This window comes from Pectinophora gossypiella, chromosome 9 (genome assembly GCF_024362695.1).
Source record: "Pectinophora gossypiella chromosome 9, ilPecGoss1.1, whole genome shotgun sequence".
Lineage (NCBI taxonomy): Eukaryota > Metazoa > Arthropoda > Insecta > Lepidoptera > Gelechiidae > Pectinophora > Pectinophora gossypiella.
The window spans coordinates 8986767-9012573 of NC_065412.1; the positions used below are offsets into that span (position 1 = coordinate 8986767).

Consider the following 25807-nt stretch of genomic DNA (forward strand, 5'->3'; position numbering starts at 1 on the left):
GACTAGTCGGCACAGCTTTAGTAAATGTAACTATTTTTAACTGCACCTATCGTATGTAGCGTGCGCTTTCAAGAAAGCTAGTAGGTACCTAGCTAAAACTAACAGTATCGTCGCAAGAACAGCAACAGTCGCGGAAACTAACTTATATAAAAAAAACAATAGTTGTTTTAAACTTTTTTGATTTTTGAACTAACTAAAAAGAGAATGATTTAAATAATAAATATACATCCACGTTAATATATGTAAATATGTTTTTTAGAACTGTACCCAATTAAATCTACTCGTAAGGTAAGTATATAAATGTATTTCGAGTTTGTTGTAGTGAATGAATGCATAAACCTCGCATAGGTAACCAATTTCTGTAAAAAGTGTCCGCGGCGGATCTCTCCACAAGCGACGGCGTGTAACAACATTGTACAAACCGATATTGTACTTTATTACAACCATAGAGGCTAAATTCATAACATATACGTAATTCATTCAATTTAGAACACAGTTCAGACACTTTTTTAGAAAATCTCTTTAAGAATCACACTCAACATGCAGTTTATTTATCCTGAAACATTATTTTTGATATTCCACTATTTTTTGATTCTCTCTCTCTCTCTCTCTCTCTATTTAAGAGCTGCGCTCTTGTCGGTGGAGTAATCGCCATTCCTCTCTTCTTCCCGCCAAAACCTTCACCTCCCGATACGACACGACCTGCACCTTCTCTTTTATTTGTTTCATAAATGTTATCCTAGGTCTACCCCTTCCTCTCTTCCCTTCAATTCTTCCTTCTATAATGTTTGATGTTTTATTTTTTGATTATTTAAACAATATTGCAAAACACGTATATTCATTTACATAACGGGATAAAGTAGGAAGCATTTATTATTTTAGCACTAACACTTTATTTCACAACTATAATGTATACTCTATTACACCTAGTTGTGTCTTCTTCTTGTCCTGCGCTCTTGTGAAAATTATACGTACTTATACGTGATTATACGTGATAATTATACGAGGTAGACTACCAACCCCATCAACCCTGGTGTCAGGGTTATTAACTACTGAACTCTCACTGAAAAATCTCAACCACCGAACCACAGAGGCATGTTATCTTAGGTATACCATTTTACCTATACAACATACATGTGATAAATTCTGTTGATTGGTGCATCTTCCTTCTTTTCTGTCTGTCTTGTAAAGGAAAAGTACTAAGAAATCCATTGTTATAAATTCGTACATGACAAAATACATTCAAGGTGACGGTAGGGTCACATAATTACATTAATTCAAGGGCAACCCAAGAGGTGTTCCAATCAAAACAATGAATCGTACTAATTATTAAAACGTATTTGTTATTCTTCATTTATTGGTCAAAGTATTGACGTAAAGCATTGATTTATACTACACCACACCCCGGACACTTCATACAAACAACCTCGTTTTACACAGACACTACACATTGACATTATCGTACACGCGCATCTGTGTGTGTGACATCTGACACCATACGATTCAAATCTTAACTATGTTCGAGGGTGGGTGAGGTAAACCTAGCTCAGACGCTGGTGGGGAGCGGAGAGTTGCCGTCTTGTGACTATACATACCTTTGAGCCCAACGCTCAACCTCTACACCACATTGCATACAAATAAGTTGAACCCCCCTATATAATAGGTTTGCCCCCCATACATACATGCGACATAAACACGGAACAGAAGAAAGAGGTTGGAACGGCCAAGTGAGCGCGAAATGCGCGCCATACAAGTATGAGCAAATAGTTCATACTTCAACATTGCATTCCACTCGTCCGCAAACTTTCCTACGCACGGAGTTCCGCGATAGTATATTAAAACGTCGTCTTGTGCATTATAAAGTTTCACCAAAATACCGAAAGAACTCTGGAAAAAATCTTATGAAGAGAGGCTAGAAACTCTTAAGCTGACCACACTGCAAGCTCGCAGGGAGCGTGGAGATTTAATAGAGACATACAAAATCTTAAACAGTTACTATGACGTGGAAAACTTTGAAGCATTATACTTGTTCAATCATAACACCAATCTAAGAGGTCATACGCTCAAACTCTGTAAAAGAATTTCAAACAACAACCCCCATAAGCACTTCCTGACTAACAGAGTAGTAGCAGCGTGGAACGGGCTGCCGCAAGACGTGGTCTCCGCTTTTAGCATCAACACCTTCAAAAACAAAAAGGAAAACACAACTGAATAGTCGAATACAGGCACTTATCAGTGAAAACTGCCTGCCTGAGTTAATAATAATAATAATAAAATATACATTACCGATAATTTGGCTATTGTATTTGAGAAGTAGAAGCAATAAGTAAGCAAGCAGTAAGTAAGCGTAGTTTTGGTAGTAGAGCTTTTGTAGTTATTTGTTACTACTTACTGATGTAAATAATAGTCGTTACATGAGCCATGTCAGAGGCCTTTAGCGGCTCAATAATAACCCAGATACCAGGGTTGATGAGGTTGGTGGTTCACCTCACAGCCCACACCATAGAAGAAGAAGAAGTTATTAATTGTTTGCAGGAGTAGTAGAAGAGAGTGGGGATGAACCAGCGACAGCGATTCTCATAGGGCCTTTCCAATATCTTTTTTCTATTCCGTGGACGTAAACACATTTGGCGAGAAATGGGTGCATCGTGTTGGGGATACAGGCGTGGTGCTGTGTGATGTCTTGACAAATAGTACCTTGTATTATTACAGTAGCAGGGGTTATCTGTGGGTATATCTAAATGCATATTATAAATGCAAAGCTCCTCTGCTGAACTGGGAGTAATGAAAAAACATAAAATGTGTTCTGCTGCCTCTCCTCCCGTGCATGTCGTAAAAGCCGACAAAGGGAAAGCGTCCTACCAAAAATGATGAAATCTATATGGGCGATAGGCTGATCCCCTATCACCATACATCAAATCATATCACCAAAAGTGGCTGCAAATAGTCTTCTGATTATTTGTGACTCTGCCCACCCCTTCGGGGAACAAAGGCGTGAGTTTATGTATGTATGGATGTATCTAAATGCAACATGTCGTTGACTCCGGGTGTCATCTGGCTCAGCAACCGAATGTAGAGCGCTAACAATACGCACATATCCTTATTATCCTCCGTCCTCGATGGTGCACGTATTACAGAACAAGTTCTTCGAGCATCCATGTTTAAACTATCCTAGTTCTTGTTGTTGTCCTTATCTGTATCTTGTGTCCATTGTGCTCATTGTTTAGTTATGTATAATAATATAGGTATGCCAATATTTATATATGTTAATTTTATATATTTATGTACAATATAAATAGTTAATTCTTTTAATTATTTATTTTGTTAGAATGCACTAACCCGCTATTATTATATTTGTACAAAATTTTCCTGTACCCAAGGTTGCCTGGAAGACATTGCTGCATGAGCAATAAGGCACACAACAGGCGGTTGTGCTTTTCTGTATGATATGTTGTCCTTATGTCTGTATTTTGTGTCCATTGTGCTCAATAAAGTATTTTATCTATCTATCTATTTCAAAAAGTATGTTATCTATCTTATCTTAAGTTAATTTTTCACTAACACAGTTGATTCGTAACACGTAGCTGGAAGAAATCTCTCTGTTTAGAGATAAGCTTACCTATATTATCTATTTTCTTTGTATGTTCTTTGTGTCTGTTTTATTGTATACAAATAAATAAATAAATCGACCATTAGTTGACTGAATGAACGAATGAATGAATTGTCGTTGTAATTTACAATTATTTTTTTTTATAAAACAGGCCCTGATCGAGGGACTAACACTCTTATCACTAAAATATAGTGTTTTATATTATCTTTGCTTATCACCAGCCAAGGCAGCTCGTACTTACCCTAATAGAAATCCCTAAATTACCTTAAATTAATTACAATAAGAAGCATCTAATTCCAAGCACTCATCGTTTTCAAATTAGCAAAGCAACGTACAAATTCATAAGTACGTACAATTTACATAATTAACTATTTATCTGACGTATCACATTATTTATTTACACCGCATTTAATGCATAATTTATTGTGTTTTATTTATATTTAGCCTTATAACTCTATCATATGGATATTATGTTAGGTACATTACTTTTACTTACAGAATGTAGATCAAACTCAAGACTAAAACGAAACGTTTTAAGAAAAGGTAAGTTCTCTGCCCATCCACTTCGCTTTGCTCATCTCGGCGGATGCACTACCGTGCCCCCAGCCTTCGCTGCACAGCAAACGCGCCGCGCGCATCTCGAATTATTCCGAGGGCTTCGACCAATAGCCGTACGACGTCTATCTACGTAGAAAGCATTCGCTGCGTTTATTGGTCGAAGCCCTTAATATAAGTAATTCAAATCGCGCGGCATTGTTGTCGTGCAGACTATGCAGCTTAACGCTGCATAAATTTAATTACATTTAGATTTAAACTTTAATAAGTAACACATGCAAGCAAACAGGAAACCTACAAACTAAAAGAAACAAAACACAACCACCACAAAAAATCTTTAAAAATAATGTAGGAATGGTAGGCTGAATGAAACGTAACGCAAAGTGTGTGAAAGAGAGCGACGAGTGAGCGAGAGAAAAAAGGATTGCGGAATGACAGAGAAATGGCGAACGGGTGTGTTTTTGAATAACGGAAAAGTACAAACTCATACAACGTTGTAAAATAAACAAAATTAATTAGAAATAGTAATCGTTTTCTTCATGCCCCATCCCACAATTTTTGGGGGCTCGTCCGGGATGGGCATATAGTTGACGATTACCAAGTTTGAAGAAGATTACCAGCCACGAGACGGAAAAAGGTTATGAAAATTTAAGATGAAAAGAAGATTTACGACGTATTAAAGGTGTTTACTGAGCATTAAAGGTGTTTTGCGAAGTAATAAGAAAATAAAAGAAGAAATAAGACGAAAGATGTTGAAGACGAAAGAAGAAAGAGGTGAATTTACATTTATGAGTACGGGGAATTTGTGTACAATGGCCGATGTTATTCCGAAGTTTAGCGCCGAAGATAAAACCTATTCATCCGCTAAATGGGCGCAGGATATTGAAGATAACGCCGAGATATTCTCATGGACCGCGCAGCAGAAGTTAATTATAGCGCGACGATCATTGGTTGGTACCGCGGAGCTATGGTTGAGGTCCGAAAAACCGTTTAAATCGTATGAAGAACTAAAGAATGCGTTACAAAAGGAATTTCCAGACTCCATAGAAAATTGTAAGGAAATGCACGAGATTATGAGTGCACGGAAAAAGCGCAAGAACGAGACATACTATCAGTACATGCTGACTATGAAAGAATTGGGCCGTAGGGCGAAATTCCCGGATTATGTAGCCATTCAGTACATAATTGACGGAATTACCGATCATGAAATGAACAAAGCTATTTTGTACGGTGTAGTTACGTATGGTGCATTGAAAGAGAAGTTAATGTTGTATGAAACTATGAAAGAGAAGATGAAGAAACGTTATGAAGGTGAAGGAAACCAAAGGATGTCTACAAGCATGGATCGATTTGAAAGTAGAAAATCTGTGAAGGGGCAGCATTGTTATAAGTGCGGCGATCAAGATCATGGGGCTATTGCGTGTCCGAAAGGCGTGAAGTGCTTTAAGTGCAATAGTTTCGGCCACATAAGCAGAGATTGCAAGATAAATCACGTGACAAATTCTACGGCTTCGACAAGTCGCCAGGACGGTGGGCGTGAATTCCATAGGCAAGCTTTATACGTGCAGTCGCAAGAGGGCGCTCCGATCGCAAATGAATGGAATGAACGAAGTCACGCGGACACGAATGAAGAAATGTCAACGTCAAATCAGACTTCAAAGGCGGCAACGGTGCTTAGTGTTTTCAAAAGTGGACTTTCGAATAAATCGCTTAAATTATCGCGTATTTGTGAAGAAGAAGTACAATGTTTGATCGATACCGGGAGTGACATTAATCTCATAACGAGTGATACGTATTCTAAGCTCGGACTAAAGTGTTGTGAAGATGAAAAGATGACAATATCAGGTGTTGGTTCTACAAAGGTGTATTCTCATGGCAAGTTGACAACTAGTATGGAAATGGACGGGTATGCTTTTGATGTGGTGTTCCACGTAATACCGGACACTGCTATACCGTATCAGGCCATTTTAGGACAACCTTTTCTGGCTAATACTACAGTTGTGATTGATGCTGGTGATATTAAGATTATGCCACATGATAATAAATTGACTTTACGGTGTCTACCTGCCCGTGATGAGCAACAGGTTACCGAAGTTCCAGTAGTACCAGAAGTGACTGACAACTACAGGCCTATGAAGATAAAACAGAATCTGGAATGTTGTCAATTGTTTGATAAAAATAACAAGAAAGAATGCATGGACAAAAGTGTACAAGATAAGGTGCTAAAACTAAAAGTACAAGAGGAAGACAATAAGATATTTAACAGGAAGAAAAGACAGAAGTACATAGGAGGACTACGAAAGGTACACGAAGAAAATGAAAGGGCATTTGACAGAAAGAGAAAGAAAATACGGATGTTTGAAGAAGGAGACCTGGTGGGTACTCTGAAAAAGACTATAAACGATGTGACTATGATCCAGAATGGTGTTATTTGATAGTGTCTTTATTTAGTTAATTTTATTTCAAGGTTCAGGTGTTTAAGTTACTTATTTTGTTTTTTTTCTAGTAGGTATGTTGTAATAAGATGTTAAGGAGTAGTTTAAGATATCATATTATTTCTACAGTGTGTTTAAAGATAGTGTAAGTAGTGATGTTAAGTTTAACAGATAATTATTTCTAAAGTTTGTTCAAAAAGTTATTGATTTTATTATTTCATTTGCAACAAAGATGTTTGTCAAGTAGTAGTTATTTGTGTATAAAAGTTGTTATTAAATGTAATATCAGAATGTGTCAGTCTGAGGACAGACTGAGAGCAGGATGGCCGAGTGTAGGAATGGTAGGCTGAATGAAACGTAACGCAAAGTGTGTGAAAGAGAGCGACGAGTGAGCGAGAGAAAAAAGGATTGCGGAATGACAGAGAAATGGCGAACGGGTGTGTTTTTGAATAACGGAAAAGTACAAACTCATACAACGTTGTAAAATAAACAAAATTAATTAGAAATAGTAATCGTTTTCTTCATGCCCCATCCCACAATAATGTACTTACATTTAGCGTTCGTGCATTCGCGAAATATTTTTCTATTAAATAAAAAATATAATTAATATATCTAAGAAATATTCAGATGTGACGTCATCATCATTGGCCACAGCATTAGTAATATAACTTCAATACAATTGGTACCGCATTGTAAGCACAATAAAATTAGCGTCATCTATCGAATTATTGGTGGAACTAATTGAGTGCCTAATGCATTATGTATTTATGTACTTGTACAAATATGGCGAAAAACAACTTAGTTTGTATCGATTTTTACGTACCCTGTTTCTTGTGATGTTTTTGTAATACGTAGGTCAACGTACAGCTACACCGGCAGTACAGCCATAAGTAAGTACAGTCTTGAGCAATATAATGTACCCACTTTAGGACTCTGTCGCACTAACATATTTTTGACATTTAGTGAGACTTACTGTTCAATTTGTCAAAAAAGTTAATGTGACATGGTACCAAAGTGTATACATATACATATTAATGCTCGTGAGCGTACACTAAAATGTCTATCAGCCGACTAGATAATTCCATGAGAAATATTATAGATGCCGCTTCGTTGTGTTACCACAGTAAATCAGTATAAACTTTTCTGGGGTGGCTTACTGCCCAAATTAAGAGTCGCTACCGGTGGTCTACCGTCGAATATTGTGTCTATCCACACCATTACAAACATTACTAAATCTTGCAGTATGTACTACGGACGTTAAGCAAAGCACGTATTTTTCATATTTAATAATCTTCTCCTAAGTCACTGTGGTCCGGATTTACACCTATATACCTACTTAATTAAGTAAATAGTCCCCAGAAATCCAGGACATACAACTCAGAATGCATCCAAACCACAGAATGATCTTACAATCGGACAATTAGGTGGTTCAATCTGCAATTTCATAAATACTTATGGCCTTTGGTTCCGTTTGGAATAGTTCGGACATTTAGAGATAAATCATTACAGTATTTTGACGAAACAGATAATGTGACGGATGCGTATGGTACGATTACGACTAGGTACTATCATATTGAGAGTTTAGAACCATATCGCATTTAACTTATTTGACAGATTGCATTTGAAGACTCGGTAAATGTCAGATATATTAATACGACACGGTTCTAAATTATTTACGTGGAAGTACAATTACGTAGGTAAAAAAAGGTCTAGTCAAGTGTAGTTTAGTGTTTTTATTTATGGCCGTCGCCTGAAATAAATATTTATTTTCATTTAAACCAACAATTCCTCCTAGTAATGAGTGAGTCAGTGTTTTAATCATGAGTGGAGTGGAAGACGCGATAGAGATGTAGGTGTACCTATATCATAGCAAATATAAATCCTCCCTACTTGTTAAGGAAGCAGGCGAAATGCTATTATGTCTTCGAAAAAATATCTGAAATTCGTCTGAAAACAAACTTGTGGCCACATAAAAATGCATATAACTTATAATAGAGTCATAGAACCACGTCGCAGCTTAGTTGACGTTTGAAGATAAATACAATTCATGAATTCTCTACATCTTTCTAAAAGTTGTAAGTATTTGTTTAAAATTATTCACAATCAATTCGGTACAAAAGTACTCATAGTAAATAACTAAGAGGGGTCAAAAATTCACAATTTAAATGCGATTTATGACGTCCCCATTCGCCTATATTAGTTGGTTACTGATAATACTTAAGTTATCAACATAAAGCTTATCTACTGAGACTGTAACCTCTGTGTCTTACGTACAGATAAAACATTTACTAAATTTATTTCGCTACCAACAGATTTATAGTTTGTATGGCATCTTTATTAAACCTATATGACAGATTTTCGGAAACCATTTCATAGACGGAACAGACCGCATTTCCGAATTCGCTGATAAGGTCAGAACTTTTTGAATTTCTTTCGATATCGAGATGCCTACAGAAAAGCGACTGGCCTATTCTAATAATTTATTGACAGCAGACAGACAGTCATTTCTTAATATTAGTACAAATTAAAAGCACGCGAGTGTAAATGCGGCAGTTGCTGAGAAACCCGCGCGCGAGTCGCACGCACGTCGTCCGCGCCGCCTAGTGATGCGCGACAAAACACCCAAACTAGACTCTCTCCCATCACAATAGTGTTTATTTCATAACCCCACCGCTCTAAGTAAGTATTTTGATTTTATTTTAAATGTTTAGTGATATAAAACTTTGTTTGGCCGGCCCGACACATTGTTATCGGCGGTTACGGTGCCGCTCTAATCAAAACACCACGTAAGTAAATTTTCAATATAAGAAATAATGAACACAAATAAGAAAACTAAAGATAACGACCTAATGTGTTTAAAAAAAAATAATTTCATGCATTGAATTATAATGAGTGGAGCATAACCGACAATCGAGAAGCCAGATGTTTACTCACAGAATGGGCCCAAAAATAAATATGAGAAAATAGTATCACAGTGTATTGGGATTGCGACATAGTTAACTGGAACTAGTTCATCAATGGATCGACTAATATTTTTGATAAACCACTAAGAGTACTATTTGGATGCGGTCCAGGTACAAAAATACAATGCCTAGCGTCGTCTCGTTGCAACTCTGCCCGGGCCGGGCTAATTCACGCATCCGGAGGCGTTGATAAGAGTAAAAATAAGATTATATTACAATAGATGTTAACTGGATTATCTTCCTATGGCTGAGATGCCTTCGACGATGAGACCCAGGGGAACCCAGCAGCTACGAGTAAATATAGAGCAGCGTCCCACTAAACGACAACAATACAGATGTTTTGGCAGACTGATAAAGATAAAACGAGAACGCGTTAATGTCAAGAATGTCTAACGGAAAATGACCAATATTTTAAAGCAAAGTCCATTATTTCAGTTTTTTATTATTATTATTATTTATTTAATTTTAAGATAACATAGATCCAATTGGTTAGTAACATGGAATAAAACTTAAAAGATAATGTTAGTAACATAGGTGGTAGAAAAAAAAAACATCATAAAATTTCGTTTCTTTTTACAACTATGTAATCTATATAATTATTTAATCGAGACACTTTTTGCTTAACCATTATATTTAGTAAATAATAGCACCAAATGAAAATACAAAAAAATTTTTTACTTTCTATTACAATTTTACATATACTTACAAATACAAATATACTTTATTGCACCAAATTAAAAATAAATAATTACAAAAGACTCTTAACTAGGTACATGACAAATAGCTGCCTTATCGCTTAAAGCGATTTCTTTCAGACAACCATAAGGTGAGAAAAAATGTAAAAATTGAAATTGAAAGATTGCGGGTACAAATTATAAGTACAACTTACCAATTAATACTTGCAAATAAATATATAACATAAATACAAATATATAGTACACACAAAACTCATCTCTTCCTTGAATGTTATTAGTATTAGTACCTAGTAAAAGAAAAATAGACTTAAATATTGACCATATGAAATATAACATAGTCCACGCCTGTATCCCCGAAGCAGCAGATGAAATATACAAAAAAATATTGTAAGTATTCCAAATTTATTACCGCGTGTTCAAAACGGCATTTGTATTTAAATTGTTTGTTGACTGGTTGACAAAAAGAAGCTATGGCGATGGCACAAAATATTCGATGAGGTCATTGATCTCACAACCCACAGAAGAAATAGAATTGTTTTTCGTGCTATACTTCTTCGTCTTCTTCGGCAAGATGATTGGACACTTAATAAGATACGAGGAATTTATTAAAAACATCATAGAAGGGAAGCTATAAGGAAAGAGACGAAGGGGAAGACTAAGAAGAGCTTACGTAGAACAGATTAAAGAGAAGGCGAACGTCGTGTCTTATAAGGAAGTGAAGGAATTGGTCTTTGATAGACAAGAATAGAGAATGCCACACCGGCAAGAGCGTGGCTCTTCAATTAGGGATGACTTCTTCTTCTATCGTGTGGATTGTGAGGTGGATTAACCATCAACTCTGGTGCCAGAGTTATTACTGAGCCGCCATAAGCCCCTGACATGACTCATGTAACGACTACGTACTTACATTAGTAAGTAACAACCGGGACCAACGGCTTAACGTGCCTTCCGAAGCACGGATCATCTTACTTTTGTCAATCAGGTGATCAGCCTGTAATGTCCTAATCAAACTAGGGATCACAAAGTGATTTTTGTGATTTGTCCCCACCGGGATTCGAATCCGGGACCTCGGACGATCTCGGACGATTGTGAGCACAACGCTCAACCACTAGACCACGGAGGCCGTTCCGTGCTATACTTAAAATGTATTTTTTTAAAACGAAAGTAGGAACTAACGAAATTACTGGGTTGACGTGTAATCATGTTATTAAGTGTACATTTATATTATACTTAACATGCAATAGGCGACACCCCCCTCGGTCTAAATATTGCTGTCAACAGCTCGTGTCAACAGTGAACAGTGTGCATGAGGACTTTATTTTGAGGGTATTTGGGTGTCCTATAGTATGCTTCGATCTAAGCGGCGAAAAGTATGATCATCTGTTGATAGATACGTAAAATACCTACCAGGACAACAGTATTCGTCAAGTCGCAAGTGTTGAATGACTAATTGATCCTTAAAACAGACCTGTTTCTTCATCGAAAACAACGCTCTTGTGTTGAAAAGGATCAAACTACACACAGACATCTATACATATGAATAAACTACAGTACTTTCTTCTTCAAAAACGGAAATTCCCTGTTACCATAGTACCTAATACTGAACATTTAAGTTTAACCTTTCTATGGCCTTTAGAAAAGAGAAAAACCTACAAAAAAATATGAAAATGTTGAGAGTTTTTATTTGATAGATGACTGATTAGGTAGGTACCCTTAATTAAGTTTAAGTGACCTTTACATTAACCTCAGGCTTTTATCACAGGTCACGACTTTTTTGTAGAGAGCGTAAAATTATAAATCATGCGGTATTTCTCCATTGAAATTCAATAAAAAAGCCTGTAAGTAATTGTATATAAAACCTATCATTCTATACTAGAACATACGTAAGCATATTTTCATATAATCTATAAATACTCTTCTTCTATCGTACGTGTGAATTGTGAGGTGGATTACCAACCCCATCAACCTAAAAAAACAATATAAAAAGAAAAATATGTAAAACCAATATAATAATCTATTCTATTTGCTTATATATTTTTATTTATACTATCAATTATGATTTATTTAACCCCTTGGCATACTACTGATTTTCATTTAGTACTTTGTTAACCTTACCTTTGTTTTTTGTTTTGTTGTTATATATTTTTTTCCGTTTAAACAATTCACGGCACGGTTTTTTGTTGGCACGTTCAATTCATTTATTACTAATTATAAGCGTAATATGGGTACTGGCAGAATATCAGTGTTGGTGAGAGTGGGCATTCGTACCATACTCTTAGCAACAATATGCTGAGTCAGTCCCATTTCCCTGGGCAGTGTTAGCTACTAGTCATACATTGTTAAACTTAATTTATGTAAATGCTTTTGTAACCCTCACTGTTTTGGGAATAAAGTTATTCTATTCTATTCTATTATATTCTATTCTTAAAAAAGAAATAAAAAAAACAATAAGTATAGTGTAAAAGTGTGTATATAAGTGTAGTGTAGTGTAGTAGTGTCTAATAAATTTTATTTATAAAAAAGAATAAGTTTAAAACTAAAATTCGACTACGGAAAAGTGTTGGGTCTTCGTTTTTAAACATATTTTTATTTATATTATTTTGAGGTTTTATTTATTAAGAAAACATCCCCAACATGAGTGACGAAGTGACTAAGATGTTTTCTTTGATGAGTCAATGTGATATTTATCACAGAGAGTACCTACAACTCATCATTTTATTAAGTAAGTACCTACTCTAAAGTGTTTGACTTTATAACACTTTTGATAACTGCACATACCTCTGAACGTCATCACCATTTGTTTTTTATTACATAATATATAATTTTCCGTCACTGAATAGTTATGACAAGAATTACTTGTGATATTTAAAATTGAAAAAAATAATAAAAGAAATAGTAATAAATAAATAATAGTGGTATAGTTTTTATATTGATTTATTTTATCTAAGTATTGCATAGTAGTAAAGTGGGCAAAGACTAAGAAATTCCATTGTCTAGGTACAATTTTGACACACTTCATTCCTCTCAGACGACGCCCTGAGCCGAGGTTCGCGCCCAACTGGGCACCCTCAGGCCTGTTGTTTAAACGTTGTACCGGGTGAGAGCCTTTAGCGCTCCCCATTTGTCCGGCCAAGTAGTTAATGCCATCTGCGGCAAATCTACAATAAGTCACGTCAAAAAAAATGACACACTTCATCCACTTTCTTACTTTGCGTTTGAATCTTCCGTGACACTGCGTTGATGGAACAAAGTTATAGAACGTTTGACGGCCTTTGTGGTCTAGTCGTTACGCATTAGGCTCATGATCTGGAGGTCCCGAGTTCGAATCCCGGTGGAGAAATGTCACAAAAAATACTTTATGACCCCTAGTCCGGGAGGGAACATATCACAAAAATCACTTTGTGATCCCTAGTTTGGTTAGGACATTCCAGGCTGATCACTTGATTGTCCGAAAGTAAGATGATCTCGCTCTAGCTTAAGCCTCGTCAATGCCTTCGGGCAAGTCTGGGGCCAAGAGCAAACCCATCAAAGATAAAAAATAAGGAACATTCAATGGAAGTATATTTGATTTGATTTAATTTGATTTGAAGACGGAATGGAGAATCACATAAGCTCACAATTATATCCCAATCACATAGGGGGTAGTCAGCGGTACATACGTCACAAGATTAACTAAACTACCCTTACCGACTTCTCTATTGGACAAACGTGGTAGATGGCGAACCGTATCTCCACCTATAATGGTCAAGCCAACTGTTACTGAAAACTTCAATGCAAAGGATCGACTGCTACAAATGGTATACTTTTTGAACAGGAAAGCAGCCAAGATGGGGACTATGTTTCGGAGTGAGGAGATGGTGCTGTGCCAGCTGTTTGTGCAACCTGAAGCAGCATACATTTCCATGTACGAGCTGGGAGAGGCCGGTGTAGCGCAGTTCCGAGATGTAAGTATACCCAGTAGCTTTATTTTTGTCAGTTTAACTATGGAGTGAGTAGTCGTTACATGAGCCATGTCAGGGGCCTTTGGCGACTCAATAATAACCCTATAGATTTATAAGGTAGCGATATGGCTTTCTTTTGTCTTGTTCTTCTCATTTTGTGTCTTATTTTATTACAATATGGAATTATATCACCAAAAGTGAACTTCGTTTTTAGCTTCTAACCTGACCAGGCGGGTTAAAATGACGCATTTCATCTAAGAAAGCAATATTGCTATTTGACATTTGTTTGCATTTCATTACTTTTATATGCGCAAATGTCAAATTGCAATATTGCTTTCTTAGATGAATTACTTCGACGTGGGCATTTTAACCCCCCAGCGCACGTTTCCGCTGAACTCTACAACTCTTCGAGGGGATCACTTCCTGAACAACTCGTACCCAGTTCTTGATTACTTGTATCACTAACGCTGGGCATGAGCTGATTTGATTAGCTCTCCCCTTAGACCAACAGCCGCTCTCATTTAACATGGCCCTGATGCTTTGCTTATCCTTATAAGGATGTGGCAGCGTGATTGTAATTTAAAGCTAGAATTCTACCAATATTTTATATAAACAGATACGAGTAGAGCCCAGCTGGTAGAGCGCTTGCCACTCATTTTATGGTCGCAGGTTCGAAGCACACGCCTAAACCAATGATTGTCGAATTTGTTTTAGAATTCATGTTTGGATCATAAATGATTATCACATGCTGAGCGGTGAAGGAAAACATCGTAAGGCACGTTCCCCAGAAATGCATTTTCGGAGGTATGTGACCTAACCTGTATTGGGCTGGTTTTTCCTTCGCGGGCTGGAAGGATAGACAGGCAGTCGCTTCTGTAAAAACCGGACCTGGGAAATCTTCAGGTTAGGTAAGCGGACCCTGTGAAAAAGGGGATAATGCTAGGAAAATGATGAGAAATACGACTAGAGCCATGTCATTTCCATTATGATAGTCTTATACGTAATACCAAGTTTTATTGTTATTTTATTATATTTTGTTAACGTTTCATATTATCTTTTTTATTATGTTTGAATGTCCAGCAAAACAATAGATGCTTGTGTTTAAGTTTCTATAAAGACAACTTAAATGATCAAGTACGTACTTGACTTTCAACGTCGCATTAAGCTACCACAATCGTTTTTAAAACAAATTAACAAATATAAACTAAGTATAATAAGTTACAAGTAGTTAGTGTTAGCAGAACGTAGTGGGTAGCTCACTGGGACGGGCTAACTTATAAAATGCTACTTAGGTTCTATGACGATCTTGTGACGTAGCGAGTAGGCGCCGCTACTTCAAAAGCGCACCCCTGATGCCGGGCAGCAGCGGTATCAGTACTGGTTGGAGGCTGAGGAAATGGATTCTGGTAGGGCTCTAGTTGGAACATCACCGATTGAGAAATTGGTCGGTGTACTGAGGAACGGAAGGCGATTGGGGCAACCACCGTTCTACACGCCCTATCTATGGAGTAATACCGATTACTCCACCGACAAGAGCGCAGCTCTTAAATAAAGAGAGATAATAAGTTATCATAATAAATAACTATGTGCCTTTAAGCAGAAAGCAGACCAGCAAGGCTAGCATGCGCAACGCGATAAAATTATCGATCGATTAAATAAATTTTGTCGAAATCGATAAGCTTGTCCTTTTCCCTAACATGCGTGGTACGTGATTTTGTTCGTATTTTGACAGGATGACATGATTTATTGGGGTTTGTTGGGGTACACCAGTCGACAAAACGACATAATTATATCGTCAGAATCGATAAAATGACCGTGACAAAATTTTATCACGTTGCGCATGTTAGCCCTATTAGAGCAGGATTCTTCTGCATTGTACGCGCTGTGTGGGTTTCCTCACGATTTTTTCCTTCACCACTGAGCACTTCTCTTCTCTTATCATGTGGGTTATGAAGTGGAATACCAGCCTCATCAACTCTGGTGTCAGAGTTATGATTAAGCCGCCAAAGACCCCTGATATGGCTCATCTAACGATTACTCACTTACAAAATAGTAACCGGGACCAACGGCTTAACATGCCCTCCGAAGCACGGATCATCTTACTTCCGGACAATCAGGTGATCAGCCTGTAATGTCCTAACCAAACTAGGGATCACAAAGTGATTTTTGTGATATGTCCCCTCCCGGATTCGAACCCGCGGCCTCCGGATTGTGAGTCCAACGCTCAACCACTGGACCACAGAGGCCGTTTAGAGGCTGAGTACGTGATAATCATTTAATGACAACTAATGTCCGTATATGGTATTAGGACCAATGTTTACTTTCTTCACTGCTGTTTCCTTTTTGACTTGACTTATTATAGAATTATTTTCCTTTACAGGCGTTCGCTATTTGCCTACAGAGCTTGCATCGTGTTAATTATCAGTATAAAATTGTACTAAGTGACGGATAAAGTGCCCGTCAGAATCGCCGGTCACTCGTTAAGATTGTTAGTCATTGCAAACATAAATATGTGTTTATTTGCCTTCACCTTCCTATCGCTCTGTAAAATGCTTACTTTAGATAAAAATGTATAAAAATACTTAATACTTTAGCTTACCGTCGGCGATAAACTTTAGTTGATATCTATAATTCTACTCCTGGAGGGTTAAGATGGCCACAACGAAACAATTCATCTAAGAAAGCAATATTGTTATTTGACATTTGTTTGCATTGTGCACTTACTTTTATATGCGCAAATGTCAAATTGCAACATTGCTTTCTTAGATGAATTGCTTCGATGTGGCCATTTTAACCCCCGTGTTCATTGTTCAACTTATTTTCATCCTAGAAAAAAATGTCATCTCCTAGCATTATCCCATGTTCATATCAGAGTCCACTTACCTAACCTAATGATTTCACAAGTCCTGTTTTTTACAGAAGCAACTGTCTGACAGACCTTCCAACTCGCAAAATGACAATCAGCCCGTTACAGGTTTTGGCACATACCTCCGAAACGCATTTCTCACGACTCTTTATGTCCCAAACGAATGTATTAGGTATTAAATTATAAACCCTCCCCGCCTTTGGCCGCTCAATAGTAACCCTGACACCAGAGTTGATGAGGTTGGTATTCCACCTCACAACCCACACGATAGAAGGAGAATTATATAATAACATAAGTCATATGATTTTTGATCCTGGTGTTCTTTTTTTTTGGTTTCTGTCCTGTGTTGAATGTAATGTACCTGTCTGTCTGTGTCTGTGGGGTCCGGGAGTAATAAATCTTTCTTTCTTGCTAATATTTATATGTACCTAATATGTGTTTGTGGTCTAATAGCAGATATTCTAGTAGCCCAATCGTTCTGGTTTGACTTAAACATCCGTTGTAATCTGATTTTATACAATTCAAAATAGTGCCTACTGTTTTAGAAGTTGATATTTATATTACATAGTAATACGATCTTGTAGCCAGACATCGCAAACTTGAATTTTAAATAACCCTAAGTCCGTGACGTAGTTTTGCGTGTAACTATTATTCACTAAGCTTATTTAGCATAGCGACCTTGCCGCAACGGGAATGAAAAAAACAATCGTCGATCGAACTTTCTGTGTGAGTTCGTAAACAACATTATTATTTAACGGTTCTTCCGATTCAATCGATTCAACCCAATATTGGAGCCTGTACTAACAAAGCTTAAGAAACAAGTGCACATCGCCATAAACGTTCCATCATTGTGTATGAATGTGTTTTATCTTTTTAATTACTCTGTCATCATCTCCCTAGCATTATCCCGTTTTTCACGGGGTCCGCTTACCTAATCTTAAGGTTTGACAGGTCCGGTTTTTCACAGAAGCGACTGCCTGTCTGACCTTCTAACCCGCGAAGGGAAAACCAGCCCAATACAGGTTAGGTTACATATATCCGAAAATGCATTTCTCGAGAATGTGGGTTTCCTCAGATGTTTTCCTTCTTCAGATCTGAATAATTACCCGATCTAATTTTCAAATAGGACTAATAGGCAAAGAGACGCTCAAAAGAGTTATTTCCTCATTTATAATAGGTATTCTTCTTCTATCGTGTGGGTTGTGAGGTGGATTATAATATTAGTATGAATTTACACAACGACTATAAATGTCTTAGTCATATTGCTACCTAAATAATTTGAGAGCAACCCTGCGTTTCCTTAGCGATGTAATAGAAAAAGTAACAGATCACGTGATTACCACGAGTCACGAGGAACGAGACAAGTGCCTTACACAGGACGATTGAGATAAAACGGTGAACAATTGCAATAGCGGACATAGTTCGTCTACACCGCGCAGTGTTACCAACTAATCTGAATTATACTACAGTATAATGTTGGCAACTAACACAGACACGGTAACATTACGCGATATAGACGAACAATGTCGTGAAGACGTATGTGCAGTGTTACATCACTCTCAAACAAATATTACCCGTTTTTGTACATATTATTTATTTTTATTTATTAAATCTTAATACTAAAAATACAATTTATCTAAAATCACGACAAATACAATTTACAAAAAACTAAAGTATTAATTTTATCAAAAGCGCAAAGTGAGACAATTGGGTACTTGACTGGGTCAAAGATAATTTATAAAATGCTAATCTGCAAGTAGAAGCCAGTCTAAGATGATCATAAATCAATCTCATTTTATTTTTCGACTTATTTTTGAATTTTATTCATGAATTAAATAATAATGAGTACGACGTTTGACCGCTTTTATTGATGACGTCACAGTACAGTATTTCCATACAAACTCCAAACAAAATTTTCGTTTTGACATTTCGTAAGAAGTATCTCATTTGACCAGGGGCCTATTTAATAAAACTTACAACTGTAAATTACAACGACAATTTAGTGTTCATTACGTAGCTAATATGAAACTGCAAAATATGTGTGATCACAAACTCCGCAATGTACGTCAAATTGTCATTGTAATTTACAATTGTAAGTTTTATTAAACAGGCCCTAGGTCGTCAAGTAGCCAATTACAATGATAAGACGTTCTTATTTTCTACTTTATATCTGCCATCTATTGACCCAAAAAGAAGTAAACATAATAGAGAGAAGTAATTGTAATCGACAAATAAAAATCGCAGATGAATTAAAAAGCGCAAACTTCAAGCGTAAAAAAATATCAAATCTTTCAATTGCATAAATCAAAAAAAATTGCTCTGCTAAAATCAAAAATTCTAAAGAAAGCAATATGTAATGTTCAATTTACCTTCACTGTACGTTCCCAGCCACTTCGCTACTTTTATGCAACACTGCATCCATCTTGTACTACGTCTACTTAGACCTGTTAATGATACATTTTCTCCATAGCTGATATTTCATAGCCTCACCTTTACCTTGCCAACTATTTGCCCCATGTGCTAGCGTCTGTTGTTTAGATGAATGAGTAAGTACTTACTATGCTCATGCGTAATTCCAGGTGTTGCAACAAATCCGTAGTCTTAAACTAGATCCACATACATACATACATAAACTCACGCCTATTTCCCACCGGGGTAAGCAGAGACTAAGGAATTCCATTTGCTTCGTTCCTGACACACTTCTCTTGCTTCCTCTACATTCGTCACTCGTTTCATACACGCACGCCGGTACAGAGTAGAGATCGTACTATTTAAAGGACTTCTAAGAACATCTCCAATTTCCAAACACGCTCACAAGTCGAAAAAAAAGAAGTAAGTAAGTAAATCTAAAGTAGGTATGGATTTAGGTCAACAGAAATTAATTTATTTGTTTTATCAGTTCCAGAGAATTTACAACTTTCTACAAAGCCGCTATCAAATCTCTCTCCCCTCTCCTTTCTTCCTCATTCCTTCCATCCCTATCTTACTCGCCAAACACGCAAGGATCGTCCCAAATTCATCTATAGCTACACTTTTAACTCGGATGGACAGCTATTCTGCCTCCAATGTGACCGGGTTTTCAGAACAAAGTTTGGCTTTACCAGTCACATTCGAGCGCACGAGAAGAGACTGAGGTCGCCGTTGTCGGATACAACAAGGAGGACTATACATATATATATATATATATACTTCTCTCAATCTACTTAACTTAATTTGTGTTCTGTACTCTAATAACTCTGAACTACTCACGACCCTCGTCTACTTTTCACACAATCAACTCACTTATTACTCACTCAATCACATGCAAACTAATGTAAACATACTTCATGAGCTTACACAAACATACGTCTCCAGATTCCTATAATCCGAAAACATTCCCGATTAATAAATACCACGAATAGTTAAGTTATAGTATCGTATATACTACAGCACCCGACAGATAGGACGGCCTATTAGTTTGTTTAAGTTATCGGTCAAACATTAAATTATCTACGCGGCTATTTGTTCAATATTATACAAATCGTAAGTTAGCATTTCCAAATGCATGTGCATTCTCAATCGACTACGTTTTCAATAACTTTACTGTAAGCGTATTTTGTTATATTTACTATTCTCCACCAACCGCATTGGAGCAGCGTGGTGGAGTATGCTCCATACCCCCTCCGGTTGATTGAGTGGAGGCCTGTGACGTTTATAGGCTGTTTACGTATGTGTATGTACTATTGATAAACAAAATAAATATCCTGTACCTGTAGATAATAATACCTACATATATGTACTATATTATGTACCACAACCGGTGAGCATTTTGTTTTTTGTCGTGACTAATTTATTGTTGCCCCGTGGATGCCATCTTGATCGAGGCCTGGACGAGATTTTCCTTATTACGTACTTCTGTATCTTCACCTTATAATGAAGATCAAATAAGCGCTTTTTCCATGAAAAATCACACTCTTATGTGAATATCTTCAGCAAAACCTCAATTACTTTTAATTAATTTCATTCCGGGTAAAAAATAGATCAGAATTTACTACTAAAAGCTTACTTGCTTATATGTTGCTTGTCTATTTATATTTCAGGTCAAATAGGTAAATCTATCTAGTCCCTAAGGAGTGAGCAGGTGATAAAAATAGGCTTGATAAATAGAGCATTTCAATAACCAGTGGACCCAAACGCTTCAAGTGGCAGCTCATTTGTTAACTAATAAATGGTTTAGAAGTTAGGAGGGAAAAGACAGGTATATACAGGTAAAGGTATAGGTATATATAGCGACCTTACTCATCATCTTGAAAATCTCCCCCTGATGTGTTTAACCATGTATAAATACAATTACCCATCCATATAGGAGGCCATTCCAATCGATATGTACAGATGTATTCAATACGGACTCTACTAACACTTATTATACACATATGAGCAACATTAAGTTACGAACAATAGAACATTACAGTAATTCTATTTATAAAGCGTTGTTTTACTAGTATTATTATTATTATTATACCTGTCAGTCACCATATGGTTCATCATAATAAAATTATCCATCTTCAGACTTCGTGTCAATAATTGCAAGTTCAAGTTGTCTTCTGATTAAAGTAATAGACTAGTTTCCATCTAGTCAAATCAGTTACTTTTTACTAAAGGTCAACACACGAAATTACTATGGAATTTTGTATGAAAAAGCACACTTTGACGTCATAGAAAAACATAATATCGTACTTATTATTACGTTTTCTTGATGAAAATTCATAAATAAGTTAAATAGAAAAAAGGTTATGTATTTCGTTTTGTTTTCACATTGCAAATATACCTAGCGTTTTGTATTTGGAATTGCGATGATTAAAAGAAAATAGAATTAGGTCGTGTAATAGGTTCAAGATAAATTATGAAATTCTGATTATTAAATAAACACAGATCTAAAACTAAGTTTACAGTTTAAGTTTATTTACAATGTGAAAACAAAATCGAAATTCGTTGAAAAATGGAACAATTATAGCCATCCGATATCAAGGAGCTAGAAAATGACAATAGGAACGAGTGACGTCACAGGTTCCTAGTGCCACTAGTAATGGCGATATCAGGGATCGCTGCAAGTTATCTTGTTCTATCTGCGACTTTTTGTATGTATGTACGTGGTATTTTATTATGCCCCGTCTGGCCGCGAGTTAAATACAATAATTGCCTGACATGTATGCCGTCTGATGTCATACATATATTCCAGTATCCTGTCCCATTAATATGACCGTCGACTACACTACGATTCGTATCCAAATGCTGGTCTAGTTTTTATATTTTCGTATTATAAGGCGAGTGTGTCAATGTATATTAGGCGAAAAAATTGGGTTTGACAGCTCAATAGTAAACCTGACACCAGGTTTGGTGAGGTCAGTCATTGATACACAGCCCGCACATAGATACACATAGCATGGTTATTGTATAGTCTACTTTGTAGTACTTACTGAGGGTTTTGTGCGATTTTCTTCGGGACTTATGTAGGTAGGTAGTTATCTACTGGGTGTCTTTTTAACACTCTACAAATTATTATGAATCCGTTTTTTGTCATTGAAGATTGCAGGTTGAATAATACCGGACCTTTTTCCTTTATTTCTTTTGTAAAATAAATAGAAAAATACGTGAATAAGCATTTGCTACGTAAGCGTTATCCACCCTAGACCACAGCGTCACTTACCATCAGGTGAGATTGTAGTCAAACGCAAGCTTATTTTATTTAAAAATAAAACATCTTTTTATAACTTCACCACTAAAGTCCGCCCAAATTGTACGATATTCATGTGTTATGTCTGATTGGGAAATTTAGTTCTGTGCAATAAAATATGTTTGATTTGATTTGATTTTGATTCGAAAGTCACCAGGAAACACGAGAAAATAATATTCTACATTACTTATTACCTACTGCATAGCATCATTTAACGTGACGTGTGTGTTACTAGGGTAAGGAACCAGACAATCAATCGACTAAAATTAAATTAAAATTGCTTTATTTCAGATTACAATGATCCATAATTTACATAATAAAATCAAATCAAATAACACTAAAGCATATCATACATTTCAAAAACTTAAATACAAATTCCTTCTTCGCGATGTTTTCATGTGGTACCAACATAAAGGCGTGCTGTATCGACCCGAAGGTAAAATATTCCTGTTGGCCTGGATAACTATAACTCCATGTGCATGTTGGGTTCACAAATAGCCTATTATTTATACGAGGGCGGCTTCCCCTGATTTCGCGTGCCTCCATAATGCAGGGAGTGTCGGTTTCGTGACTTAACTGTCCTATCGAAGGTATACCTCCGCCGTGCCTCAGTTTCAACTGAAATTAAAACGCCTAAACGAGACAAACACAGGATTTTTTTGACGAATAATTTACTTGGATATCTTTTAAAGCTCTACCAATATCATGACTCCGATATTTTTGTTGTCAGTACCTACTTGTTTTAGCTTGTATGGCCAAAACGCTTTTTAAAATCCAAAACCAGCTGTTGAACTAATTGTGTCTGGAAATCCGAGGCCTTACGAGTTTAACTGATTTTTGGTGCACTGCATGATATTATCCTGTGGCATGTCATAAATCATGAACCACTAACGGAAACAAAAACTGAAGCACAAACGATCAATTCATTCATAAAAATATAAAACATAAACGGCCTAAGTATATACGTCCCACTGCTGGGCACAGGCGTCCTCTCTATCAACCGGAGGCGGTCTGGAGCATCTCCACCACGCTGCTCCATTGCGGGTTGGTGGAGGCATTTGGGCTAGTAGCCCGGGAATAACGGCTTAACGTGCCTTCCGAAACACGGAATCATTTTACTTTTTCGGACAACCAGGTGATTCAGCCTGCAATGTCCTTGCCAAACAAAAACCAGTCTCACAAAAAAATCAAGATAATTAATTCATATTACCTATTATTTATTCTTTCAATTGTTACCCCAGTATATCATGCGACTAACACAATGACGCCTGCGCATAGTAAATGTTTCGAGCGATAGAATTAGGCCGGGTCGTATTTAATTCAGAGATCAGCGAGGCGAGGCTCACACCAATAAATTGATCGTTACGACCAAGGTGGAGCACGATTTCTATTCTTTATTCACCCTCAAAGACAGACTGTATTATAAGTATTACTAGGTGACTAGAATAGAGTAGTTTCCAACTAGTCAAATCAGTTACTTTTTACTAAACCGAAATTACTATGGTTTTGTATGAAAAATCAAAGAAAAACGTGACGAATTGTCGCACTTTTTATTACATTTTTCTTTATTAAAATTCATAAATAAGTTCAATAGAAGAAAGAAAACATTATTTGACACCTTTAGATCTATTTTTATTTAGTAATCAGATTTTCATAATTTATCTTTGACCTTGGATACTACCCAGTTCTATAATAATAACTATAAGCTACGCTGTCAATCAATTGTGGGTAACCATCATAAACGAACTCAAAACCAACCAGTGTATAGACACACAGATACGTACAGCTGTGAGCAAAAAAAAATATTTTTTAAGTATACTAATCTTATATATATTATGATCAACGGGGCAAGCAACTTACCAGCCTACTGCTGGTGTGGTACTGTAAAGGTTAAAAAACCACATCGAAGCAATTCATTTAAAAAATCAATATTGCAATTTTGACATTTGCGCATAACAGTAAGTGCGCAATGCAAATAAATGTCAAATAGCAATATTTCTTTTTTAAATGAATTGCTTCAATGTGGCCTTTTTAACCCCCCTGGTGTAGATTCTAAGTACAATATAATGTCATTATTAAAAGCGAAACTTTGTGTTCGTCTATTTCCATGATATAGCCTTAGCTAAGTTGTAAACGGTTACGAAAACTGGCCAAGTACCTTATTGATATCGAATATTTTGTGAATATTAAAAGTACCTTACGGAGTCTTAGTAATAGGGTCCTGTTTTATTACCCTTTGATTGGATTGGATGCCACCTTATGTATTACACTCTGGTTTTTCGTAAATGTTGACTAAGGTCCCAGAATAATATTTCATAAGCGTCATAAAACATTTGAAATAACCAAGCGTAGTAAAACTAGTAAGTTTCACAGAGTACAAGTTGTATGTGAAAAATATTTACTTTATTCCTATAAGTAGCCAGTATAGTTAGATAAACATTATATTTTTACTTGCGTGCCCTTTAGGCGTGCCGTTCGACCTTACCTTACCTATCCAATATTATAAAAGCATGAATGTCGTGTCAACATATATAAACCCCTTTTTTACTAGATTACATTGTTTATTGAAATTGTCACTTTATTATATTAAACTTCCAAATAACAAAGACAGTTAATAAACTTGAAAATCCAGTAAATTACTCGACGCCTCGAAAAAATCTTTATATTTAAACATTTATTACGCTTCAAGGTTTAAACCAAAAACTGTGCATTACGGCTCTATCTGACTAGGACACCGTGGTGGCGCCACCGCAGTCGCGCCATCAACAAAATGTACGCATTTTTTTTTTATTAATTCATTTCCCTACTCAATCGTCTAAATGTCAGTGAACCAAGGCGAATTATGAATTATACCAATCCATCCAAATGTCAAAATTGACCTGACTTAGGGCAACAGTAACTGTTAGTAGTATTCAGAGGCAGAGGACAGGAGTCCTAGTACGGCTTTGAAATAGACTACTCTGGGCGCCATCCCACTCACGTCAGACAGAGTACTGCGGAGCGGTTAAGGCAAGAGGGAAACCACAGCC

The 25807-nt window shown here is 36.5% G+C and overlaps 1 protein-coding gene across 1 annotated transcript in view; it reads left to right on the plus strand.

Moving 5' to 3' along the window:
- The first annotated feature begins 9123 nt into the window (after positions 1-9123).
- Positions 9124-25807, plus strand: part of LOC126369464 (V-type proton ATPase 116 kDa subunit a 1-like) — a 37280-nt gene continuing 20596 nt past the window's right edge. The window contains exons 1-2 of the mRNA XM_050013873.1: positions 9124-9279; positions 14073-14202. Coding sequence (XP_049869830.1) covers positions 14086-14202 — 117 coding nt within the window. The 5' untranslated portion in view covers positions 9124-9279; positions 14073-14085. The remainder of the gene's footprint in view (positions 9280-14072; positions 14203-25807) is intronic.